At 42.8% G+C, this 23,695-nt stretch overlaps 2 protein-coding genes across 2 annotated transcripts in view; both read right to left on the reverse strand.

Moving 5' to 3' along the window:
• The window catches only part of LOC129840012 (copine-3-like), a 79,919-nt gene extending 56,229 nt beyond the window's left edge, over positions 1–23,690 (reverse strand). The window contains exon 1 of the mRNA XM_055907816.1: positions 23,608–23,690. The gene's annotated coding sequence lies outside the window, so the exon portion shown is untranslated. The remainder of the gene's footprint in view (positions 1–23,607) is intronic.
• Positions 384–23,695, reverse strand: LOC129840004 (RNA-binding protein 12-like). Its single transcript, XM_055907795.1, has 2 exons — positions 23,608–23,695; positions 384–4,194 (listed from the first exon to the last, which is right to left on the reverse strand). Exon 2 carries the CDS (start codon positions 4,167–4,169, stop codon positions 1,533–1,535), a length of 2,637 nt encoding a protein of 878 aa, XP_055763770.1. The 5' UTR covers positions 4,170–4,194; positions 23,608–23,695; the 3' UTR covers positions 384–1,532.

Below are 23,695 nucleotides of genomic sequence, written 5' to 3' on the forward strand. Positions count from 1 at the left end.
TTTCCCCAGACACAGATTAAGCCTGGTCCTGTTCTAAAAATAATTCTTAACAGAGAATTGTCATTGAAAGGGCATTTTAGTCCAGGACTAGGCTTAATCTGGGTCTGGAAAACCAGCCTACTGTATGGGTTTCTTGGCAAACCCTATCACATTTCCCATTCAACCCTATATGTTCATTTGCAAAACCTAGATATAGCCTATATTACCCTTTAAGTAGTTTATACAGCAAAATGTAGGCCTAACTTAAAAGACCCAGTGCAGTCAAACTTTTCCTGTGTTATATATATAAATAAATAAAATGAGGTTGGAATAACACTGAAAATGATAATGCCCTTATTCCCCCCCCCCCCCCCCCCCTTAAAAATGATTTAATTCATGGAACGTTTGGTAAAATCTGGGTGCCTTCCCAAAACCATTTTATTGTTCATATAGAAAATCAGCAAGCAAGTGAAAAATAGATTGGCTGGTAAATCTGTCAGGAATGTCATTTTATTGACAAAAGTGTAAGCTAAACAGTATATACACACACTTGTGAAATAAGCTGGAACGTCCCCAAAAATATAAAACTTACGTGTCTCTTGTTAGACAACACTACAAAACTAAAACATTCCAAATAGTATTTACATCTCTGCAAAACAGCTCATATTCAAAAAGAGTATATCGCAGTGGGAGGGTTGGTAGATACAAAAAGTTCTAAAGAGCTCTGCAGACCATTAAACCAAATGCAATGTTCAACATCTTTTTCTCAGAAACAAGCAGTAGAATTTATCATACAACATAGCTAGCAACAACATTGACATTTGCATTTATTAACAGTGAAAAACAGCATAGAGCAAATAAGCAAATGTTTTAACCATGACACAATGAGTGTTCTCTGTACTAACACCATGCATGGCAGCATTTGGTGAGTACCCCCTTTAGAAAATCATCACAAAGAGAATGTTAAATCTATGGAAGAAATACAAGAACACAAAATGTGTCAAGGGCATTTGAAAATAATACATGCTTCCAAGTAAAAGTGACATCTCAGCACAGCAATAAGACTATCCTCTTAATCCAACCATATCATTCAAGGCTCTTACTCTAAATATGATTGGACTCAAGCTACATCAACATGGCAACAGTAGGCTTTTTGCCATTTGGAAAATCCCCCAAATTTTATTTTATTTTTAGGCAAGTCAGTTAAGAACAAATTCCTATTTTCAATGACGGCCAGTGGGTTAACTGCCTTGTTCAGGGGCAGAACGACAGATTAGTACCATGTCAGCTCGGGGATTCGAACTTGCAACCTTTCGGTTACTAGTCCAATGCTCTAACCACTAAGCTACCCTGCCGCCCCATCCCACTTTAGTTATCATATTATACATCAAATCAATATAGCAGCGTTCCATTTTATTCTTACGCTACTAACAACTTGATAACTTTGGTAAAGATAGTTGGGAGCTTAAATCCTAAATGCAAGTTCTTACCTTTGCATTAATGAAACCGGATGTTTCACTTAATCATTATTGGTAGAGGGGAACATTGGAGTCTTATCCTAGGGTTATCTTCACTTTCCTAGCCCCAATAGGCCTATCATTTAAATCCATGACAGCAGATGATGCCTCCTCGTGTGACTCAAAGGCAACCATTGCTTCACCAGTGGGCAGGCCCTTTTCACTTAACTGCTGACAGACTGAACCAGGCAGCACTTGATACCCATAAAATAAATCTAGGATCTCATCGACTGTTACGGCGAAAGGCATGTTTTGGATCTTTACAATGGTTGGTCCACGAGGGTTACCAGGGACTCCGGTTGACTGCTCTCTCAGAGGGTCAGAGCCAGGGCCACAGCCCAAGGCAGACTGAGGGCGCACTTCTGAACGCCCTTGGCCACTTCCTTGGTTGTTATGGCCTCCGCTCTTTCTAGAGCCGTTGTCAAAAGGTGGCCAGCCCCTTAAGCCCTCTGGTCCAAAGCCAGGTGGGCCATTGTTGCTATCTGGTCGGAAGCTTGGGGGTGCCAGAACTGCTCCAGGCAAGTGACCGGCAACCATGGGTGGGGGAATGCTAAGGGCTACATTCTCTAGACTTGCTGCAAATGGGGGTAGAGGTGGAGGGCCCACGAGTCCATTACCTGGGACAGTAAATTGAGCAAACGGACCATTGCCTAAATTGCCAACAGTGTTTCTGAGGAAGTTGAACTCTTCTCCTGTTATACCGGCAAAGGGGTGAGCTTGGGCTTGAATAGGATTCTGTGCCTGAGCATGGCCTTGTGCCTGGCCTTGAGACTTCCCTTCAAGTTTCTTGATTTTCCTAACCTGTGGTGGTGGGTTTCTCTCGATTTCTTTCATCTGCTCAAAGGTGACCAAATGCACAAAGGCATCTCTGCCATTTAACTTCTGCCTGTTTCGTCTCTCAGCATTTAGCGCATCCTCCTCTCCCTTGAACTGCACAACAGCCTGACCTAAACCGTTACCACTGCTGTCAACCAGAACTTTAAGACTTTCTTCAAATACCGCAATGCCTTTCAGAAACAGATGGACATCTTTCTTTGACACATTATATGGAATATTTGAGATGTGTGCACAGTTTCTAGTGTTCTTGCCTGATTCAGAATTGTTTTTCTTATCAACACCCTTGCCTGATTCAGAATTGTTTTTCTTATCAACACCCTGCATCCTTTGACGAATGGAATCAATCTTTTCAAACATAGCTTTCTTACTGATGGGGTGAACTTGTATGAATCGGCTTCCCATATACTGCATGTGACAGCTGAGGGCAACCTTGTAATCCATTTCATCTTTTAACTGGACAAAGCCCTGACCTGTAGCTCGGCCAGAGGGTCCATAAGCAATGTAAATGCAGTCTTCCATAATGTTCAGGTTTTTGAAGAACTCACAGATCTGTTTATTTACTACTTCGTAGGGCAGGCCTTTTAGGTAGACACAGAACTCCTTGTTGTGAGGGGAGCGAGACCTTGCATGATCTCTGGTTGAAGGAGACACTGAACTCATGTTGCTGCGGCGGTGCTGGTCTTGGGGCACATTACTGGATTTTGAGTGGGCTTGCCCTCCAACCCCGTTGCCACCACTGCTGACACTCATCCACTGGCTCTCTGTGGCCGGAGAGATGTCCACGTACCTCTCCCTTAACATTCCGCAGCTTCTTTTGAGTGCCTCAAGAGTGTCCTGAGGGGAAAAGAACTTGGCCAGGGCCCTGCCGGTACTCCGGCCAATGTTGTCCCTGACCTTTCGGATGGAGTCCACTACTATTCCACAGAAAAACTCCCTAATATCCATTTCAGTAGCTGAGAAGGGCAGGCCTTGAAGGTGGACATATAACTCATCTGAATTACCTATTGCTGCCTTCATGTGTGCCTGGAGATTTAACAGAGGGTTCATATGGCCAACAAACATGTGATTTGGGGCCAGTCCACTAGGGGGTGGGACAGCTGGGTTGAATGGTGGCATTGAGCCCATGTGAGACAGACTCATGGGAAGGACAGGGGGGCCTTGGGTTAAAGGTGACACAGTGGGAACAGGAGGCACAGAGAACACTGGTGGTGGAAGTGGCATGGGGGGTATGGAAGGCATGGGTGGCATGGTTGTCAAAGGGTGGATAGGTGGTGGTACAGAGTTGAGGGAGGACATGGTTGTTCTCATACTGGATCCCATGGTGAGATTTGGGCTGCTGAAGTTGTTGCTGAAACTGGGGGGCATGTTTCCCATGCTAGTGGTGGCAAACGTGGACACATTTTTGTTTCTTATGGTTTCATGTGCAGAGGCAGCTCTGGTGACGGTGGCTGGTGTGGTGTTGCTGAACCCTTGTAAAGTGTTGCGTAAACTGCTCCTCCAACATGTGTTGACGGGGGGACCTGGCCTGCTACCGTTTCCTGCTGCTCCCCCGACATTGCCCGTTTTAAAACGCCTGCGGTTAAGCTCAATTATATTCTGCATCTCGGTCTTGCTGCTCAGCAAAAGTGACACTTTTGAACCTTTGATTGCTCCCCTTGAACGCATCATGCCAAGCCTGGCATCTTCATCTGTGGCAAAAACAATAAAAGCCTCACCATATTCACCCCCTACAATATGCACCCCACCATCTGGGATGGTCAATCCAGAGAAGAAATGGCGTATGTCCATGGTCCCCGCCACTATCGGGAGACCCTGCAAGCGGATGAGCACAGCCATGCCGCTGAGGCGAAACAACACACACCTGCAGGTAAAAAAAGGCAACCACCGTAAGACTAGAGGAAAGAGCAATGAACACACAAGAAACAAAGAGCAGGAGAGAAACCATGATTTACAAGACGGCTTACGTTTGTATATATTTGGTGAGAGCCCAATGCATCAGAGAAATTCAAAATAAATGTGCAAGTATTAGGCGGTTTGTCCACTCATCACCACTCTTACACAGCCATCCACACATTGCTTCATTCACCACATACATCAGCCTTGGCTCAAGGACATTATGTAGACCCGAGGTCTAACAAGCAAATCTTGAATGTAGAAATGTTACTCGTAGGCCTAAATCTTGCTCATAATTATAGTACCACACATTTCAATCAAATTTAGGCTTGGGCGGTATACCGAACAGCGGGGTATTTGGAAATAGCCACAGGATGGTTTTTCATTACCGGCAAAACAATTTCTTTGACTTTTTTTAATGAATTGGAACATTTGTAGCTAGTTTACCTGCAGTCAACTTGTGTAATACGTTAGGAGATGAAGATTGCGAACACTCATTTCACCTGTCACAATTTTTCATTATGAAGCTTGTTGGTAGTCCCAAGTCACGTGGTGTTTGTTTACAAGCACAACGATGAGAGACCAGAGCCTTGAGTCACTCACTGTTGCTAAGCACGCACTAGTTACTGTATGGAATTCACATCTAAATGTTTGCAAGCTAGATATCGTATAAATATTAAGTTAACTATCTAAAATGTTGTAAATGCTCTGCAGTTGTGCATTTGGTTTGCTAATTTAGTAGCTAGTTAGCCATCTCACTAAGTGGTTAGCTTCTTCCAAAATCAAGCTCTACTTGGTAACAGCAGACAATTCCCTACTGGATCAAAAGCCTTGCTGTCTAATATTTGTTTTGTGCGTGCAGCAAACAGTGTAGCATTTTTTTGTTATTTGTATAACTTTGATTTGGGATGTCTATCTTGCAAATACTTTAGGTCAGAGACTTTATAAAATGTTAACATTTAGATGGGGTTTTACATTTACTTGTTAGCATTGCTAACTGTCGGATTACAAAGGCTCAGTGGGGTTTGAAAATAGCGCCCCCTGTGTTCAGTACTACCTAATATCCCATTGTGGTACAAGGTCAGTATAAAAATGTATGACAATCTGGATACAGCCCAAGCCTAATGCAATTAATTGTATAAACCTACAGTGCATTCAGAAAGTATTCAGACTCCTTCCCTTTTTACACATTTTGTTACATTACAGCCTTATAATAAATTGGATTAAATAAATGTTTCCCCTCATCAATCTGCAGACCCTTTGTGATGAGACTCAAATGATGAGCTCAGGTGCATCCTGTTTCAATTGATCATCCTTGATGTTTCTATTACTTGGGAGTCCACCTGTGGTAAATTCTATTGATTGGACATAATTTGGAAAGGCACACACCTTTCTAGATACAGTTGAAGTCGGAAGTTTACATACACCTTAGCCAAATGCATTTAAACTCAGTTTTCATGCTTTTTCAGTTCTGCCCACGAATTGTCTATGGGATTGAGGTCAGGGCTTTGTGATGGCCACTCCAATAGCTTGACTATGTGGTCCTGAAGCCATTTTGCCACAACTTTGGAAGTATGTTTGGGGTCATTGTCCATTTGGAAGACCCATTTGTGACCAAGCTTTAAGAGTTTAAATGACTCCAACCTAAGTGTATGTAAACTTCCCGACTTCAACTGTACACTTAGTTTGGAGTCATTAAAACTCGTTTTTCAACCACTCCACAAATTTCTTGTTAACAAACTATAGTTTTGACAAGTCGGTTAGGACTACTTTCTGCATGACAAGTAATTTTTCCAACAATTGTTTAGACAGATTATTTCACTTATAATTCACTGTATCACAATTCCAGTGGGTCAGAAGTTTACATACACTAAGTTGACTGTGCCTTTAAACAGCTTGGAAAATTCCAGAAAATTATGTCATGGCTTTAGAAGCTTCTGATAGGCTAATTGACATAATTTCAGTCAACTGGGGGTTTACCTGTGGATGTATTTCAAGGCCTACCTTCAAACTCAGTGCCTCTTTGCTTGACATCATGGGATAATCAAAAGAAATCAGCCAAGACCTCCACAAGTCTGGTACATCATTGGGAGCAATTTCCAAATGCCTGAAGGTACCACGTTCATCTGTACAAACAATAGTACGCAAGTATAAACACCATGGGACCACGCAGCCGTCAAAACGCTCAGGAAGGAGACGCGTTCTGTCTCCTAGAGATGAACGTACTTTGGTGCGAAAAGTGTAAATCAATCCCAGAATAACAGCAAAGGACCTTGTGAAGTTGCTGGAGGAACTAGGTACAAAAGTATCTATATCCACAGTAAAACGAGTCCTATATCGACATAACCTGAAAGGCCGCTCAGCAAGGAAGAAGACACTGCTCCAAAATCGCCATAAAAAAGCCAGACTACGGTTTGCAACTGCACATGGGGACAAAGATTGTACATTTTGGAGAAATGTCCTCTGGTCTGATGAAACAAAAATAGAACTGTTTGGCCATAATGACCATTGTTATGTTTGGAGGGAAAAGGGGGATGCTTGCAAGCCGAAGAACACCATTCCAACCGTGAAGCATGGGGGTGGCAGCATCATGTTGTGGGGGTGCTTTGCTGCAGGATGGACTGGTGCACTTCACAAAATAGATGGCAACATGAGGAAGGAAAATTTGCTGAATATATTGAAGCAACATCTCAAGACATCATCAGGAAGTTAATCTAAGATCTAAAGAAGGGCTATATAAATAAATTTGATTTGAAAGCTTGGTCGCAAATGGGTCTTCCAAATGGACAATGACCCCAAGCATACTTCCAAAGTTGTGGCAAAATGGCTTAAGGAGAACAAAGTCAAGGTATTGGAGTGTCCATCACAAAGCTCTGACCTCAATCCCATAGAACATTTGTTGGCAGAACTGAAAAAGCGTGTGCGAGCAAGGAGGTCTACAAACCTGACTCAGTTACACCAAGTCTGTCAGGAGGAATGGGCCAAAATTCACCCAACTTATTGTGGGAAGCTTGTGGAAGGCTATCGGAAATGTTTGACCCAAGTTAAACAATTTAAAAGGCAATGCTGCCAAATACTAATTAAGTGTATGCAAACTTCTGACCCACTGGGAATGTGAATAAATAAATAAAAGCTGAAATAAAATCTGTCTATTATTCTGACATTTCACATTCTTAAAATAAAGTGGTGATCCTAGCTGACCTAAGACAGGGAATTTTTACTAGGATTAAATGTCAGGAAATGTGAAACTGAGTTTAAATGTATTTGGCTGAGGTGTATGTAAACTTCCGACTTCAACTGTAAGGTCCCAAGGTTGACAGTGCATGTCAGAGCAATGGCCTCCATCATTCTTAAATGGAAGAAGTTTGGAGCAACCGAGACTCTTCCTAGAGCTGGCCGTCCGGCCAAACTGCACAATCGGGGGAGAAGGCCTTGGTCATGGAGGTGACCAAGAACCCAATGGTCACTCTGACAGATCTCCAGAGTTCCTCTGTGGAGATGAGAGAACCTTCCAGAAAAACAATCATCTCTGCAGCACTCCACCAATCAGACCTTTGTGGTAGAATGGCCAGACGGAAACCACTTCTTAGTAAATGCTCCCCTGCTTGGAGTTTTCCAAATGGCACCTAAAGGACTCAGACCATGGGAAACAAGATACTCTGGTCTGATGAAACCAAGATTGAACTCTTTGGCCTAAATGCGAAGCGTCAAGTCTGGAGGAAACCTGGCACCATCCTTATGGTGAAGCATGGTGGCAGCATCATACTGTGGGGATGTTTTTCAGTGACAGGGACTGGGAGACTAGTCAGGATTGAGGGAAAGATGAACGGAGCAAAGTACAGAGAGAGCCTTGATGAAAACCTGCTCCAGAGCGCTCAGGACCTCAGACTGGGTTGAAGGTTCACCTTCCAACAGGAAGATGACCCTAAGCACACAGCCAAGACAAAGCAGGAGTGGCTTTGGGAAAAGGCTCTGAATGTCTTTGAGTGGCCCAGCCAGAGCCCAGACTTGAACCCGATCAAACATCTCTAGAAAGACCTGAAAATAGCTGTGCAGCGACGCTCCCCATCCAACCTGACAGAGCTTGAGAGGATCTGCAAAGAAGAATGGGAGAAACTCCCCAAATACAGGTGTGCCAAGCTTGTAGCGTCATACCCAAGAAGTCTCGAGGCTGTAATCGCTACCAAAGGTGCTTCAACAAAGTACAGAGTTAAGGGTCTGTGATAAGTATTTTATGTATTATACTTTTGCTAAAAAACAGTTCTTGGTTCGTTATGAGGTATTGTGTGCAGATTGAGGAGGAAAAAAATACAATTTAATACATTTTAGAATAAGGCCGTAACAATTTTGTGGGGAAAAAGTAAACGATTCTAAATACTTTCCGAATGCACTGTATAGCTCAACTTCCAATTGATCAATCTGATACATAATTAGGCTCATGTCCGATATATTTCAGGTGGAAGAAGGGGCTTGAATTTAAAAGGTTGAGTAAGTTGTTTTAGAAGCTTACAGGGTGCATTACTTACCAAAAACAGATGCAAATCCTAATAAAACTAAACCACATTTTGAAGTCGACTTTCATTGCTTTATCTGACTACACCATCTGAATCTAGCAATTAAGTTGTGGTTAAGAGTTATTTATTAAGGGTTAGGGGACATGGAGGGTTGGGAGGCAAAGTCAGCATAGTGTTACAATTTCGCTAGATTGGGAACAAACATTTAGCACGACAACTAAAATGGCTTTGAGAAAATCTGATCTCAGCTAATAAGGAGAAGTATCTAACAAAATAACTACATTCTGGCATTCTCTAATTATAAACAATTTACAATATAAATGTGGTACATTTATTGATGAAAATCTTACTTACTCAACCTTTAAACTATAAACGTGCCAATTTGATATAATTGCAATGCAGTATCCCTAACACTCATCTCAGTAGCAACTTGTAAACACAAACAAATGCATTTCTCATATAAGCTGTAGACCACACTATTTACCAAGAGAGTTTTCATCTATAATTTTCATAGCTGTCTATTTACCACCACAAACCACTCAGTCCGCACTCAATGAACTGTATAAGGCCATAAGCAAATGGGCGGCGCTCCTAGTGGCCGGGGACTTGATCGCAAGGAAACTTAAATCCGTTTGACCTCATTTCTACCAGCATGTTAAATGTGCAACCAGAGGAAAACAACTCTAGACCACCTTTACTCCACACACAGAGATTACAAAGCTCCCTCGCCCTTCATTTTGCAAATCTGACCATAATTATATCCTCCTGATTCCTGCTTACAAGCTAAATCTAAAGCAAGAAGCACCAGTAACTCGGTCAATAAAAAAAGTGGTCAGATGAAGCAGATGCTAAGCTACAGAACTGTTTTGCTAGCAGAGTGGAATATGTTCCGGGATTCTTCCGATGACATTGAGGAGTACACCACACTGGCTTCATCAATAAGTGCATCGATGACATCGTCCCCACAGTGACTGTACGTACATACCAAAACCAGAAGCCATGGATTACAGGCAACATCCGCATTGAGCTAAAGGGTAGAGTGTCAATACAGGACTATTATTGAATCATACTACACTGGCTCAGATGCTCGTCGGATGTGGCAAGGCTTGCAAACTACTACAAAAGGGAAGCACAGCCACGAGCTGCCCAGTGAAACAAGCTTACCAGACAAGCTAAATTACTTCTATGCTCGCTTCGAGGAAAGCAACACTGAAGAATGCATGAGCGCATCAGCTGTTCCGGACGACTGTGTGACCATGCTCTCCGTAGCCGAAGACCTTTAAACAGGTCAACATTCAGGCCGAGGGGCCAGACGGATTACCAGGACGTGTACCCCGAGCATGCACTGACCAACTGGCAAGTCTATTCACTGACATTTTCAACCTGTCCCTGACTGAGTCTGTAATACCAACATGTTTCAAGCAGACCACCATAGTCCCTGTACCCAAGAACCTGCCTAAATGAATACCGACCCGTAGCACTCACGTCTGTAGCCATGAAGTGCTTTAAAAGGCTGGTCATGGCTCACATCAACACCATTATCCCAGAAACACTAGACCCACTCCAATTTGCATACCGCAACAACAGATGCAATCTCTATTGCACTCCACACTGCCCTTTCCCACCTGGACAAAAGGAACACCTACGTGAGAATGCTATTCATTGACTACAGCTCAGCATTCAACACCATAGTGCCCTCAAAGCTCATCACTAAGCTAAGGACCCTGGGACTAAACAACTCTCTCTGCAACTGGATCCTGGACTTCCTGACAGGCTGACCCCAGGTGGTAAGGGTAGGTAAAAACACATCTGCCCCGCTGATCCCCCTCGGGTGCGTGCTCAGTCCCCTCCTGTACTCCCTGTTCACCCATGACTGCATGGCCAGGCATGACTCCAACACCATCATTAAGTTTGCCAACGATACAACAGTAGGCCTGATCACCGACAACGATGAGTCAGCCTATAGGGAGGAGGTCAGAGACCTGGCCATATGGTGCCAGGATATCAACGTCTCCCTCAACGTGATAGAGACAAATGAGATTGTGGACTACAGGAAAAGGAGGACCGAGCACGCCCCCATTCTCATCGACGGGGCTGTAGTGGAGCAGGTTGAGAGCTTCAAGTTCCTTGGTGTCCACATCACCGAAAAACTATCATGGTCCAAACACACCAAGACAGTCGTGAAGAGGGCACTATTCATTTAAAGCCTATTCCCGACTGAAAAGATTTGGCATGGGTCCTCAAGATCCTCAAAAGGTTCTACAGCTGCACCATCGAGAGTATCACTGCATGGTATGGCAACTGCTCCGCCTCCGACCGCAAGTCACTACAGAGGGTGGGTACGGCCCAGTACATCACTGGGGCCAAGCTTCCTGCCATCCAGAACCTCTATACCAGGCGGTATCAGAGGAAGGCCCTATGATTTCCGTGATGCGGAAAACATGGACGGAATCGCGGAATTTGGTAATAAAAACATGTAAAATGTGGAATATTGAAATATATATATATTTTTTAATAATCTAAATTAGGCCTAATTGTAGTAACCGAAAGGATTTAATAATTGTAAAGTTACAGATGAGTAGGGCAAGAGAAACAATTCAGTTTTCGATTGGGGTGTTTTGAGAGGGGGCGTGGGACCCTTACGTCACCACAACTTGCTATCACTTTGAGAAACATGTCGAAGAGGCTATCTGAGTCGTCAAAAACACTAAAAAATTCAACCCTAACCACTACATTCAGAGCAATACCCAAAGGACTATGAGTCAGGCAATGAGAGAATTTGCAAAGCAGCTTAACTTACTATTGATTGGACCACTTAGTCTGAAGCCCATGTGAAAAACAAGGAAAAGCAAAGTGTTAGCCAGAGCATGACTCTTGTATCGGTTCTCCTCCTCCTCTTCATCCAGGGATTTGACCAAAACGCAGCGTTTGAATATGACATAATGAATTTATTTAACAAGACGAAGACGAAACGACATACACTTGATAAACTACAAAAACAACAAACGACGTAGACAGACCTGGACGACGAACTCACATGAAACACGAAGAACGCATGAACAGGAAAATGCCTACATAAAACGAACAAACAAACAAACAAACAAACAAAACCGAAACAGTCCCATGTGGCGTAACATAACACATACACTGACACAGGAGACAACCACCCACAACAAACAGTGTGAAACAACCTACCTAAATATGACTCTCAATTAGAGGAAACGCCAAACACCTGCCTCTAATTGAGAGCCATACCAGGCAACCCTTAAACAAACATAGAAACAGAAAACATAGACTGCCCACCCAAACTCATGTCCTGACCAACTAACACATACAAAACTAACAGAAACAGGTCAGGAACGTGACAACTCTTCAAATTACAATCTATTCAGGACTTTGTGGCTGTGTGCACCGAGTCTGACATCCCCTTAGAAAAGCTAAGAAAGCTACAGCCGTTTTTAGTGAAGTGTTGCCTGAAAATGAGAGTAGCCTCTGTCAAACTCACCTGCCCCGTGTGTTCGACCAACATATGAGTTGGCGGTGGTTGTTGTCGAGACAGATGTAAGGGATTGCAGCGTTCTAAACATCGTCATTGGTGAGTTAACTTAACAGCCTATTAATATACTGTTGCAAGAGCCTACATTTACATTCTGCAATGTGAATTGTCCGCATGCAAATTGTGATATTTCAAACGACGAGCTATCGTGGTGAAATATAGCGATGCATAATGTCAGCAGCTGTCTGCCTCGCCATCTAGCTAACTGTCGCTGTATCTATATTGTGTTTACACTTGACATTTAAATAACCCTTATGTCATTATTTTAGGTTAAAACATAATTCAAGTTTTTCCTTATCTTTCATTGCAGGTGTTGAAAACCAGTACTTTCTGGTGGATGTCATTTTCATGGACAGATGCAACTACTCAACGTATTCCCAAGCTATACTAGCCTCCCTCCACAGCAACGATCTGAACCTGAATGATGCCTGGGCAGTGGTCACAGATAATGCCTCCTACTGCCTGAAGGCATGCAAGAAGGTTCTGAAAGGAGTGATGCCCAACAGTGTCCATGTAACCTGTCTCTGCCATGTCATCAATCTGGTGGGTGAGACCTGGCAGCACTTCAAATACTTCTCTGAAGTTGCATCACTTGTGACATGGATGAGATCGGTCTTCTTCAAGAAGCCTGCCAGAAACAGAAGATGGGTGAGCTTCCTCATTATGAAGGAATTTGTGTAGCCCAAGGCTCCTCCTGAAGCATTGAGCTCCAGATGGAATAGCTGGTTTGAGGCAGTGTAGTGCCATGCAGAGCATGTTCATCTGTAGAGTTTTTGTTGGCAGAAAAGTCATCATCCCAGGCAGTCACAAACATCAGCAAGCTGGAAACAGAGAAGGTGCAGGCCCTCACTGTTAAGCTAACCTTAATCTCAGAGGGCTGCTCCAAACTGATGACAGCTCTGTCAATCCTGGAAGAAAACCACCGAAAACCATTGTCTGCATACAATGTCACGGAGGATCTGGGCTCTTACCTAGTGAATGGAACGGCAAAAACATGTGGGTATGGTGCCAAGACAGATTAACTATTGAGAAAGATGGGGATTGGAGAGAGGAGGGAGGTACTTGACCATCTCCATGATGCATTCCACTGGGCCTTCACAAAGTTCTCAGCACTGGGACATACATCTAGCCACAGAGGTCTACCGGCTGGCTAGGGTGTTCGATCATAGGCAGGCTCCAGCCATGGAAAAGCAGCTTGAAGCCTACAAACATCTGAAACTCATCGCACGCCCATCAGCAGAGCTCAGTGAAGAATGGATTGCCTATCAGCACTGTGTCCAGGGAGCCCTCACCTGCTTTGGAGCTTGCTGATTACTGGAGGGGCCTGAGTGCGAGATTCCCAAGAGTTGCAGAAGTGGCAGTGCCCTACATCTACTTCCCAGTCAGCTCAGTCGACTGTGAGAGGAGTTTCAGCAAATACAAGACTCTACTCACAGACAAGCGAGAGGCACTCACTGAGCTCAACACAAATAGGCTGACAATCATGTACTTCAATGGAGATGTCTGTGATAGATGGAAAACTTACAATGGACAGGTAGTTCCATAGGTTTTGCCTATTGCTGCATTATTGCCTGAATCATTTTTTTTCTCCATTTACAATGAAACACTTTATTTGACAAAAAACAATGAATGCAATGTTGTTGTTTTTTTACATAAGTATAACTCTAGGTTTTGACTATTGCTTGCTGCATTGTTGCCTAGATTCCTGCATTACTTTTTTTCATTTATAATGAAACACTTGAAAAAAATGTTTTGAAGCACTTGCCTTGATAAAAAAATTGTGCAATGTCGTATTGCATCATCACAAATGTACTGTTATCTTATTAAATTGTTGACGTTTTTTTCATTCACATTATTAGACACTCTTTCAGATTATAAAATTAGCATAAATTGTAAAACACAGAATTCAGACAAAAATAGAAAAAAATGAATTTGGGAAAAAACTAAATGGATTTCATAGGGCCCTAAAAATTGTCAGACTACAGCCACCCTAGTCATAGACTGTTCGCTCCGCTACTGCACGGCAAGTGGTACCGGAGCCCCAAGTCTAGGTCCAAAAGACTTCTTAACAGCTTCTACCCCCAAGCCATAAGACTTCTGAACAGCTAATCAAATGGTTACCCAGACTATTTGTATTGTCCCCCCAACCCCTCTTTTACGCTGCTGGTACTCTGGTTATTATCTATGTATAGTCACTAACTCTACCTACATGTACATATTACCTCAATTAACCTTTACCTCTGAAAACTTACAATGGACAGGTAGTTCCATAGGTTTTGCCTATTGCTGCATTATTGCCTGAATCATTTTTTTCTCCATTTACAATGAAACACTTTATTTGACAAAAAACAATGAATGCAATGTTGTTGTTTTTTTACATAAGTATAACTCTAGGTTTTGACTATTGCTTGCTGCATTGTTGCCTAGATTCCTGCATTACTTTTTTTCATTTATAATGAAACACTTGAAAAAAATGTTTTGAAGCACTTGCCTTGATAAAAAAATTGTGCAATGTCGTATTGCATCATCACAAATGTACTGTTATCTTATTAAATTGTTGACGTTTTTTTCATTCACATTATTAGACACTCTTTCAGATTATAAAATTAGCATAAATTGTAAAACACAGAATTCAGACAAAAATAGAAAAAAATGAATTTGGGAAAAAACTAAATGGATTTCATAGGGCCCTAAAAATTGTCAGACTACAGCCACCCTAGTCATAGACTGTTCGCTCCGCTACTGCACGGCAAGTGGTACCGGAGCCCCAAGTCTAGGTCCAAAAGACTTCTTAACAGCTTCTACCCCCAAGCCATAAGACTTCTGAACAGCTAATCAAATGGTTACCCAGACTATTTGTATTGTCCCCCCAACCCCTCTTTTACGCTGCTGGTACTCTGGTTATTATCTATGTATAGTCACTAACTCTACCTACATGTACATATTACCTCAATTAACCTTTACCTCTGAAAACTTACAATGGACAGGTAGTTCCATAGGTTTTGCCTATTGCTGCATTATTGCCTGAATCATTTTTTTCTCCATTTACAATGAAACACTTTATTTGACAAAAAACAATGAATGCAATGTTGTTGTTTTTTTACATAAGTATAACTCTAGGTTTTGACTATTGCTTGCTGCATTGTTGCCTAGATTCCTGCATTACTTTTTTTCATTTATAATGAAACACTTGAAAAAAATGTTTTGAAGCACTTGCCTTGATAAAAAAATTGTGCAATGTCGTATTGCATCATCACAAATGTACTGTTATCTTATTAAATTGTTGACGTTTTTTTCATTCACATTATTAGACACTCTTTCAGATTATAAAATTAGCATAAATTGTAAAACACAGAATTCAGACAAAAATAGAAAAAAATGAATTTGGGAAAAAACTAAATGGATTTCATAGGGCCCTAAAAATTGTCAGACTACAGCCACCCTAGTCATAGACTGTTCGCTCCGCTACTGCACGGCAAGTGGTACCGGAGCCCCAAGTCTAGGTCCAAAAGACTTCTTAACAGCTTCTACCCCCAAGCCATAAGACTTCTGAACAGCTAATCAAATGGTTACCCAGACTATTTGTATTGTCCCCCCAACCCCTCTTTTACGCTGCTGGTACTCTGGTTATTATCTATGTATAGTCACTAACTCTACCTACATGTACATATTACCTCAATTAACCTTTGCCCCCGCACATTGACTCTGTACCGGTAACCCCTGTATATAGCCTCGCTACTGTTATTTTACTGCTGCTCTTTAACTATGTTATTTTTATGTTTTACTTAACCAACAATGAATTAAAGAAAAAAATAAGTGTTAAGGGCTTGTAAGTAAGCATTTCACTAAGGTCTACCTACACCTGTTGTATTCAGCACGTGACAAATACAAATTGATTTGATGAATTGTTTAAAATTCTGAGAGGATCAGACAAATTAGGCCATGTGTTATCGCATAAATGCATAACAACATTAAAACACTAAAGGTGCAAGACAATTAGCCTATGTGTAGGCTCAAATCTCAAGCATTGTTCAGAGCAGGTGTTGGCCAAAACAACCTATTAAAAAGCAAGTAGAAAATGTGGTCAACAGAAGGAGATCAGGTCATGAAGTGGAGACATTTACTTGGGGCTTGTGGATAATGTGGTATCTTGTCAAAGAAAGCCACCAACATACCATGCTCTTCCTCTATACCACTCATACCTTGGTAGGTCATTCTTAACTCTGCTTAACTTCAGAGGTTTCCACAATAGAGTACACTATCCTAAAAGGGACACTAGCCAAAAAGGGAATCAATAAGGTCAATCAATACACTGCTCAAAAAAATAAAGGGAATACTTAAACAACACAATGTAACTCCAAGTCAATCACACTTCTGTGAAATCAAACTGTCCACTTAGGAAGCAACACTGATTGACAATAAATTTCACATGCTGTTGTGCAAATGGAATAGACAAAAGGTGGAAATTATAGGCAATTAGCAAGACACCCCCCAATAAAGGACTGGTTCTGCAGGTGGTAAACACAGACCACTTCTCAGTTCTTATGCTTCCTGGCTGATGTTTTGGTCACTTTTGAATGCTGGCGGTGCTCTCACTCTAGTGGTAGCATGAGACGGAGTCTACAACCCACACAAGTGGCTCAGGTAGTGCAGTTCATCCAGGATGGCACATCAATGCGAGCTGTGGCAAAAAGGTTTGCTGTGTCTGTCAGCGTAGTGTCCAGAGCATGGAGGCGCTACCAGGAGACAGGCCAGTACATCAGGAGACGTGGAGGAGGCCGTAGGAGGGCAACAACCCAGCAGCAGGACCGCTACCTCCGCCTTTGTGCAAGGAGGAGCACTGCCAGAGCCCTGCACAATGACCTCCAGCAGGCCACAAATGTGCATGTGTCAGCATATGGTCTCACAAGGGGTACAAAACACTCTTGATTCAACCACATATCAGCTTTTGTTTTGCATCAGGAGAAATGCAGTAAATTGGCTTCAACAATTAGAGCACAAACTCTTTTAAATGACTGCCTTGCCAAAAAGCCATACACTAATTAATATATTTCACAAAGATTATGCATCTCATAATTTCTCATGTTGACATCAAGCATGAAAATACATTTCATTCATCACAGAAATCCATAAGAGTGAAATAAACATCCATGCCATTGAAAACTTGTATTTCATTGCTCAAGTTTCCCTCGATAGCTTATCCTTACTTATTACTAAAGTGTTCTATGTAAAATGATGTCAACTATATGGCCTACATTTGTAAATAAAGTATAGTAATATGGTAATGGACCGGTCAGTTGGAAGAATGATTCTCATCTCCCACCAAACACATAATCTGATCATGATTATCAAGAGACTCTGAAGCCCAATACCTGAACATACTATGGACAAACCTAAAATCAGGTCTGCTGCGTCATCAGTCTCGCACTGAGGATTGTATTCAGACCCTGGCCATGAAAAACGTAAGCCTGGGCCTACACTAAAATGTAGCCTCGCATATTCCTTATTTTGTATGCAAAATGCTAGAGAAAAAACAATCACCTGCAAGTGTGTGAACTCAAAGCTTCAGCACACTACAATATCTCAATTGTGTGGGAATCTTTCCACAAAACATACAGGGGACAATGGTCACTCCTGTGAAAGCACCTAACAACATGGTCCACATCTGCAACAATGGACAATAAGTGAGGTCATCAACTGTGGTTGTCCCACCTAGCCATTTAAAGTGGCAATCTGCAGTTGAAACAATAACAAAGCGGCACCTCGCCTCTATTTTGGGTAAAAACTGAGGAAAAGGCCTGGAGAAATGTAACCACTTTCAAATTCATAGATGGCTATTGATGCAATGACTGGCAATCCAAGATATCAAAATCATAGTTTTAAGCATAATTTGAGGACATACAATGCCAGTATCATTTACTCAAAATAGTCAATCTAAGATTAAATAAATTACAGATTTCTTGAGTTTACGTTTTTGCAGAGGAAGTTTTAGTCGCGCAATTTTACTTCTAGCCAAGGTGTGACATGTCTTATGTAAACAAACTCTGATCTGTTGCACTGCTAGGCAGGTCTGTCTCACTGTATGTGTATTCTGTGGTAGGATTGGATAGTGCGCAGCAGTGTGTATCCCGTGTTAGTGGGCAAGTTAGCTTTGTTGAAATCAAAACCAACCCTCAAGTCATGACATACTCACTTTAAAAAAAAAACTGTTTTGGATGAGACTGACTTTATGACCAACATTATCCTATTTACACTAGTCGATTTTGAAACTAGAATAAATGTTTGACTTATCTGATAGAAAACGGCCTAAGTGGCATCGATATGAGTTGTTTATTGCCTTCAGTTGCGCTTTAAACACGTGGTAGGCCCCCATCATTACGTTTGCAGACGACACAACAGTGGTAGGCCTGATCACCGACAACGACGAGACAGCCTATAGGGAGGAGGTCAGAGACCTGGCCGGGTGGCGCCAGAATAACAACCTATCCCTCAACATAACCAAGACTAAGGACATGATTGTGGACTACAGGAAAAGGAATGACCGAGCACACCCCCATTCTCGTTGACAGGGCTGTAGTGGAGCAGGTTAAAAGCTTCAAGTTCCTTGGTGTCCACATCACCAACAAACTAGAATGGCCAAAAACAAACCAAGACGGTCGTGAAGAGGGCACAACAAAGCCTATTCCCACTCGGGAAACTAAAAAGATTTGGCATGGGTCCTGAGATCCTCAAAAGGTTCTACAGCTGCAACATCGAGAGCATCCTGACTGGTTGCGTCACTGCCTGGTACGACAATTGCTCGGACTCCGACCGCAAGGCACTATAGAGGGTAGTTGCGTACGGCCCAGTACATCACTGGGGCTAAGCTGCCTGCCATCCAGGACCTCTACACCAGGCGGTGTCAGAGGAAGGCCCTAAAAACTGTCAAAGACACCAGCCACAGACTGTTCTCTCTACTACCGCATGGCAAGCAGTACCGGAGTGCCAAGTCTAGGACAAAAAGGCTTCTCAACAGTTTTTACCCCCAAGCCATAAGACTCCTGAACAGGTAATCAAATGGCTAGCTGGACAATTTGCATTGTGTGCCCCCCAACCCCTCTTTTACACTGATGCTACTCTCTGTTTATCATATATGCATAGTCACTAACTATACATTCATGTACGTACTACCTCAACCAGTGCTCCCGCACATTGGCTAACCGGGCTATCTGCATTGTGTCCCGCCACCCACCAACACCTCTTTTACGCTACTGCTACTCTCTGTCCATCATATATGCATAGTCACTTTAACCATATCTACATGTACATACTACCTCAATCAGTCTGACTAACCGGTGTCTGTATGTAGCCTCGCTACTGTATATAGCCTCGCTAATGTTATTTTTCACTGTCTTTTTACTGTTGTTTTTATTTCTTTACTTACCTATTGTTCACCTAATACCTTTTTTGCACTATTGGTTAGAGCCTGTAAGCAAGCATTTCACTGTAAGGTCTACACCTGTTGTATTCCGCACACGTGACAAATAAACTTTGATTTGGTGGACCATTTCAGATTGTCAGTGATGTGTACGCATCACTGAGGAACTTGAAGCTTTTCACCTTCTCCACTGCGGTCCCGTCGATGTGGATAGAGGCATGCTCCCTCTGCTGTTTCATGAAATACACGGTCAGCTCCTTTGTTTTGTTGACGTTGAGGTTATTTTCCTGGCACCACTCCTCCAGGGCCTCACCTCCTCCCTGTAGGCTGTCTCGTCATTTTTTTATTGTTGGTAATCAGGCCTACTGCTGTTGTGTTGTCTGCAAACTCGATGATTGAGTTGGAGGCGTGCATGGGTGAACAGGGAGTACAGGAGGGGGCTGAGCATTCACCCTTGTAGGGCCCCTGTGTTAAGGATCAGCAGTGGAGGTGTTGTTTCCTACCTTCACCACCTGGGGTCAGCCCATCAGGAAGTCCAGGACCCAGTTGCATAGGGCAGGGTTCAGACCCAGGGCCCCGAGCTTAATGATGAGCTTAGAGGGTACTATTGTGTTGAAGGCTTAGCTATAGTCATTTAGTTCAGTTACCTTTGCTTTCTTGGGTACAGGAACAATGGTGGACATCTTGAAGCAAGTAGGAACAACAGACTGGGATAGGGAGAGATTGAAAATGTCCGTAAACACTCCTGCCAGCTGGTCTGTGCATGCTCTGAGGACCTGGCTAGGGATGCCGTCTGGGCCGGCAGCCTTGCGGGGGTTAACACGCTTAACTGTCTTACTCACATTGGCCACGGAGAACGAGAGCCCACAGTCCTTGGGAGTGGGCCGTGTCGGTGGCACTGTGTTATCTTCAAAGCGGGCGAAGGTGTTTAGCTTGTCCGGGAGCAAGACGCCGGTGTCCGTGTCTTGACTGGTTTTTTCCATTAGTAATCTGCCATATACGTATCGTGTCTGAGCTATTGAATTGCTACTCCACTGTCTCTGTACTGACATTTTGCCTGTTTGCTTGCCTTACGGAGGGCATATCTACAGTTTGTATTCAACCATATTCCCAGTCACCTTGCTGTGGTTAAATGCGGTGGTTTGCGCTTTAAGTTTTGTGCGAATGCTGTCATCTATCCACCGTTTTTGGTTTGGGTCGATTTTAATAGTCACAGTAGGAACCACATCCCCTATACACTTCCTGATGAACTCAGTCACCGTATACGCCAATGTTATTCTCATAGGCTACCCGGAACATATCCCAGTCTGATGTGCGAGTACTATAGGCAATGTTTTGATGTGTCAAATGTGCTGAGTTAAAATTCCCAGCTACATAAATGCAGACTCAGGATATGTGGTTTCCAGTTTGCACAAATTCCAGTGTAATTCCTTGAGGGCCATCGTGGTATCGGCTTGAGGGGGAATAAACACGGATGTGACTATAACCGAAGAGAATTCTCTTGGGAGGTAATACGGTCAGCATTTGATTGTGAGGCATTCTAGGTTGAGGGAACAAAAGGACTTGAGTTCCTGTACGTTATCACAATCCCATTATGAGTTGTTAATCATGAAACAAACACCACCTTTCTTCTTCCCGTAGAGTTCTTTATTCCTGTCTGAGCGATGTACTGAGAACCCAGCTGGCTGTATGAACGGGGACAGTATATCTGGAGAGCGCCATGATTTTATAAAACAGTATGTTGCAGTCCTGATGTCTCTCTGGAAGGAGATCCTCGCCCTGATCTCATCTACTTTATTGTCCGGGGACTGAACATCAGCGAATAATATACTCGGAAGCGGTGGATGGTGTGCACGCCTCCTGAGTTGGACTACAAGTCCACTCAGAATACCTCTTCTCCACCAGCAGCGGAGCAGCCTCTGGGATAAGTTTAGTTGCCCTGGAGGGTACGAACAAAGGATCCAGTTTGGGAAAGTCATATTTCTGGTTGTAATGTAATAACACAAAAACCGTTCTGGGCTAATAATGTAAGAAATCACACCAACAAAAAAATAATAATAATGAAAAGTTGCTTAGGAGCTAGAAGCAGAGCTGCCATGTCTGTCGGCGCCATCTTCATATACAATGGTGCCACTGGACTCAGATCTACAGTTGCGCTCAGCTCAACCACTGGAGTCGCTATGGAGTGAGTTTGGGGAGGGGTGAATGTAGCAGATGGGGATCTGTGAAACTCACTCATCAGCCTGATGTGTGACCCCTTGCGCAATTGAAGGACTTTTTCAACAGCGCGGGGGGTTGGAACTCTTCAAGAGGGCAGTCACATGTGTTTGCGAGGCAGAGGTCCTGAGTTCGAGTCTCGATATGAGCTGAATCGGGGGGGAAACGGTACTCAATAAGAAAGCAGCGTGTCGTCCTTTACATTAACTTCCTGAACTTATCCCTATAGGCTTTAGCCAAGTGGGCCAACACAGTCTTGTGACATGCAGGAGACCTGGTTGGAACCCAGTCAGTCAAAAGATTAAATATAGAGTGAAAAGTTTATCCATGGTTTTTTTGTGCCACTCCCTTCTATAGTATCCTGGCGAGGCCTGTGGTCATCATGCAACATTGGCTTCAGAAACCACCAGAAGCTTTTGTTTACCATAGAGTTTACCTATCCTGGCTGGCAAAGTACCAGGGTGTTGTCTCTGGTTTTTAATCTGAAATTATGAAACTTTGATCAACTTTAAATGATAGTCTGTAAATTTGATACAAACAATGAATGCAATCTACCATATTCAAACTGAATATATATTCAATTTGAAATCACATTTTAAAACTGAATGCAATATTCATTCAATTCAGTTTCAAATCATGAAATATAAATTCAATTTATGAATTCAATGATTCAATTTGTGCATTACAACCATGTTTGGACTAATGGTTACACCCCTGCTGGGTATACCGTTGTAAAACTTTTGCAACAGAAATCGTTCACTCCAAACAGAAACCCTTTCCAACGAAAACGAGTTTCTATTGGACAAATCCAGGTAGGTCCCTCCCCGTTTCGTTCTTAAACGGTGAACGGTTTCCGCTGCAAGACGTAATGAATACACCCCTGGACTGCCCAATCCATGGTTGTTGTCCCCCAATCTCTGGTCACCACAAATAGCACACATTGGGGGAAGTTGATGAAATAGCAATGGAATTGCATGGGCACGAAAACGCTTTCAACATGAACGAGACTTCATTGTAAAACACATTTGCCAATAACGTAGCTAAAAGCTCAGTCTGTCACAGTACTAAAGCGGTTTCCAAATGTGAAGGGCTACAGGAAGAGACCACAGACAAATTATATCCAGCCATTTCAACATTTTTGCCAATATCCATTTGGATGTGTACAACATTACTCGAGTAAGGGCGTCGTGCTAGCTAGCTAACGTTACTTGGATTGATATTAAGAGCAGACAGCCAATATGGCTTGGTCCTGCAATGAAAACCCCTTCTCCGACCTAGAAGCTAGCTAGTTAATTAGCAAGATGGGTAGCTAGCTAGCTAGCATCATTGGCTAAAGAGAACAAATGCCCTTCAACGTAGTTATTCAGACTAGTAGCTACCTAGCGAAACACGAGAACAGCAAACCCAAATGTTTAGCTAGCTAGTTCCCACATTCCTAAAGCTCACGAAAAGCATAACGTAATACATGAGTGATATAGCCTGTTGTTCGCTAAACACATAGCTAGCTAACGTTAGCCCATGTGGGCAGGCCGAACATCTCAAATGCACACCCAAATAAATATCTAACGCTATAGTCACCACTAAATGCAGGTTTATATTTTCACTCATCTGTAACAACAATTTCATTATTACTGTCTCTGTAATTGCATGTCTGCTGTGTTTTTATTTGGTCCTTACCGAAATATCTGTTAACAAACAGATCTGTATTTTATGGTGCGTCCTCCTCTCTTGCTCTTCTCTCTCTGCTTGTGTAGCTTTTCTTTTT

The sequence above is a fragment of the Salvelinus fontinalis genome, chromosome 3 (genome assembly GCF_029448725.1).
Source record: "Salvelinus fontinalis isolate EN_2023a chromosome 3, ASM2944872v1, whole genome shotgun sequence".
Lineage (NCBI taxonomy): Eukaryota > Metazoa > Chordata > Actinopteri > Salmoniformes > Salmonidae > Salvelinus > Salvelinus fontinalis.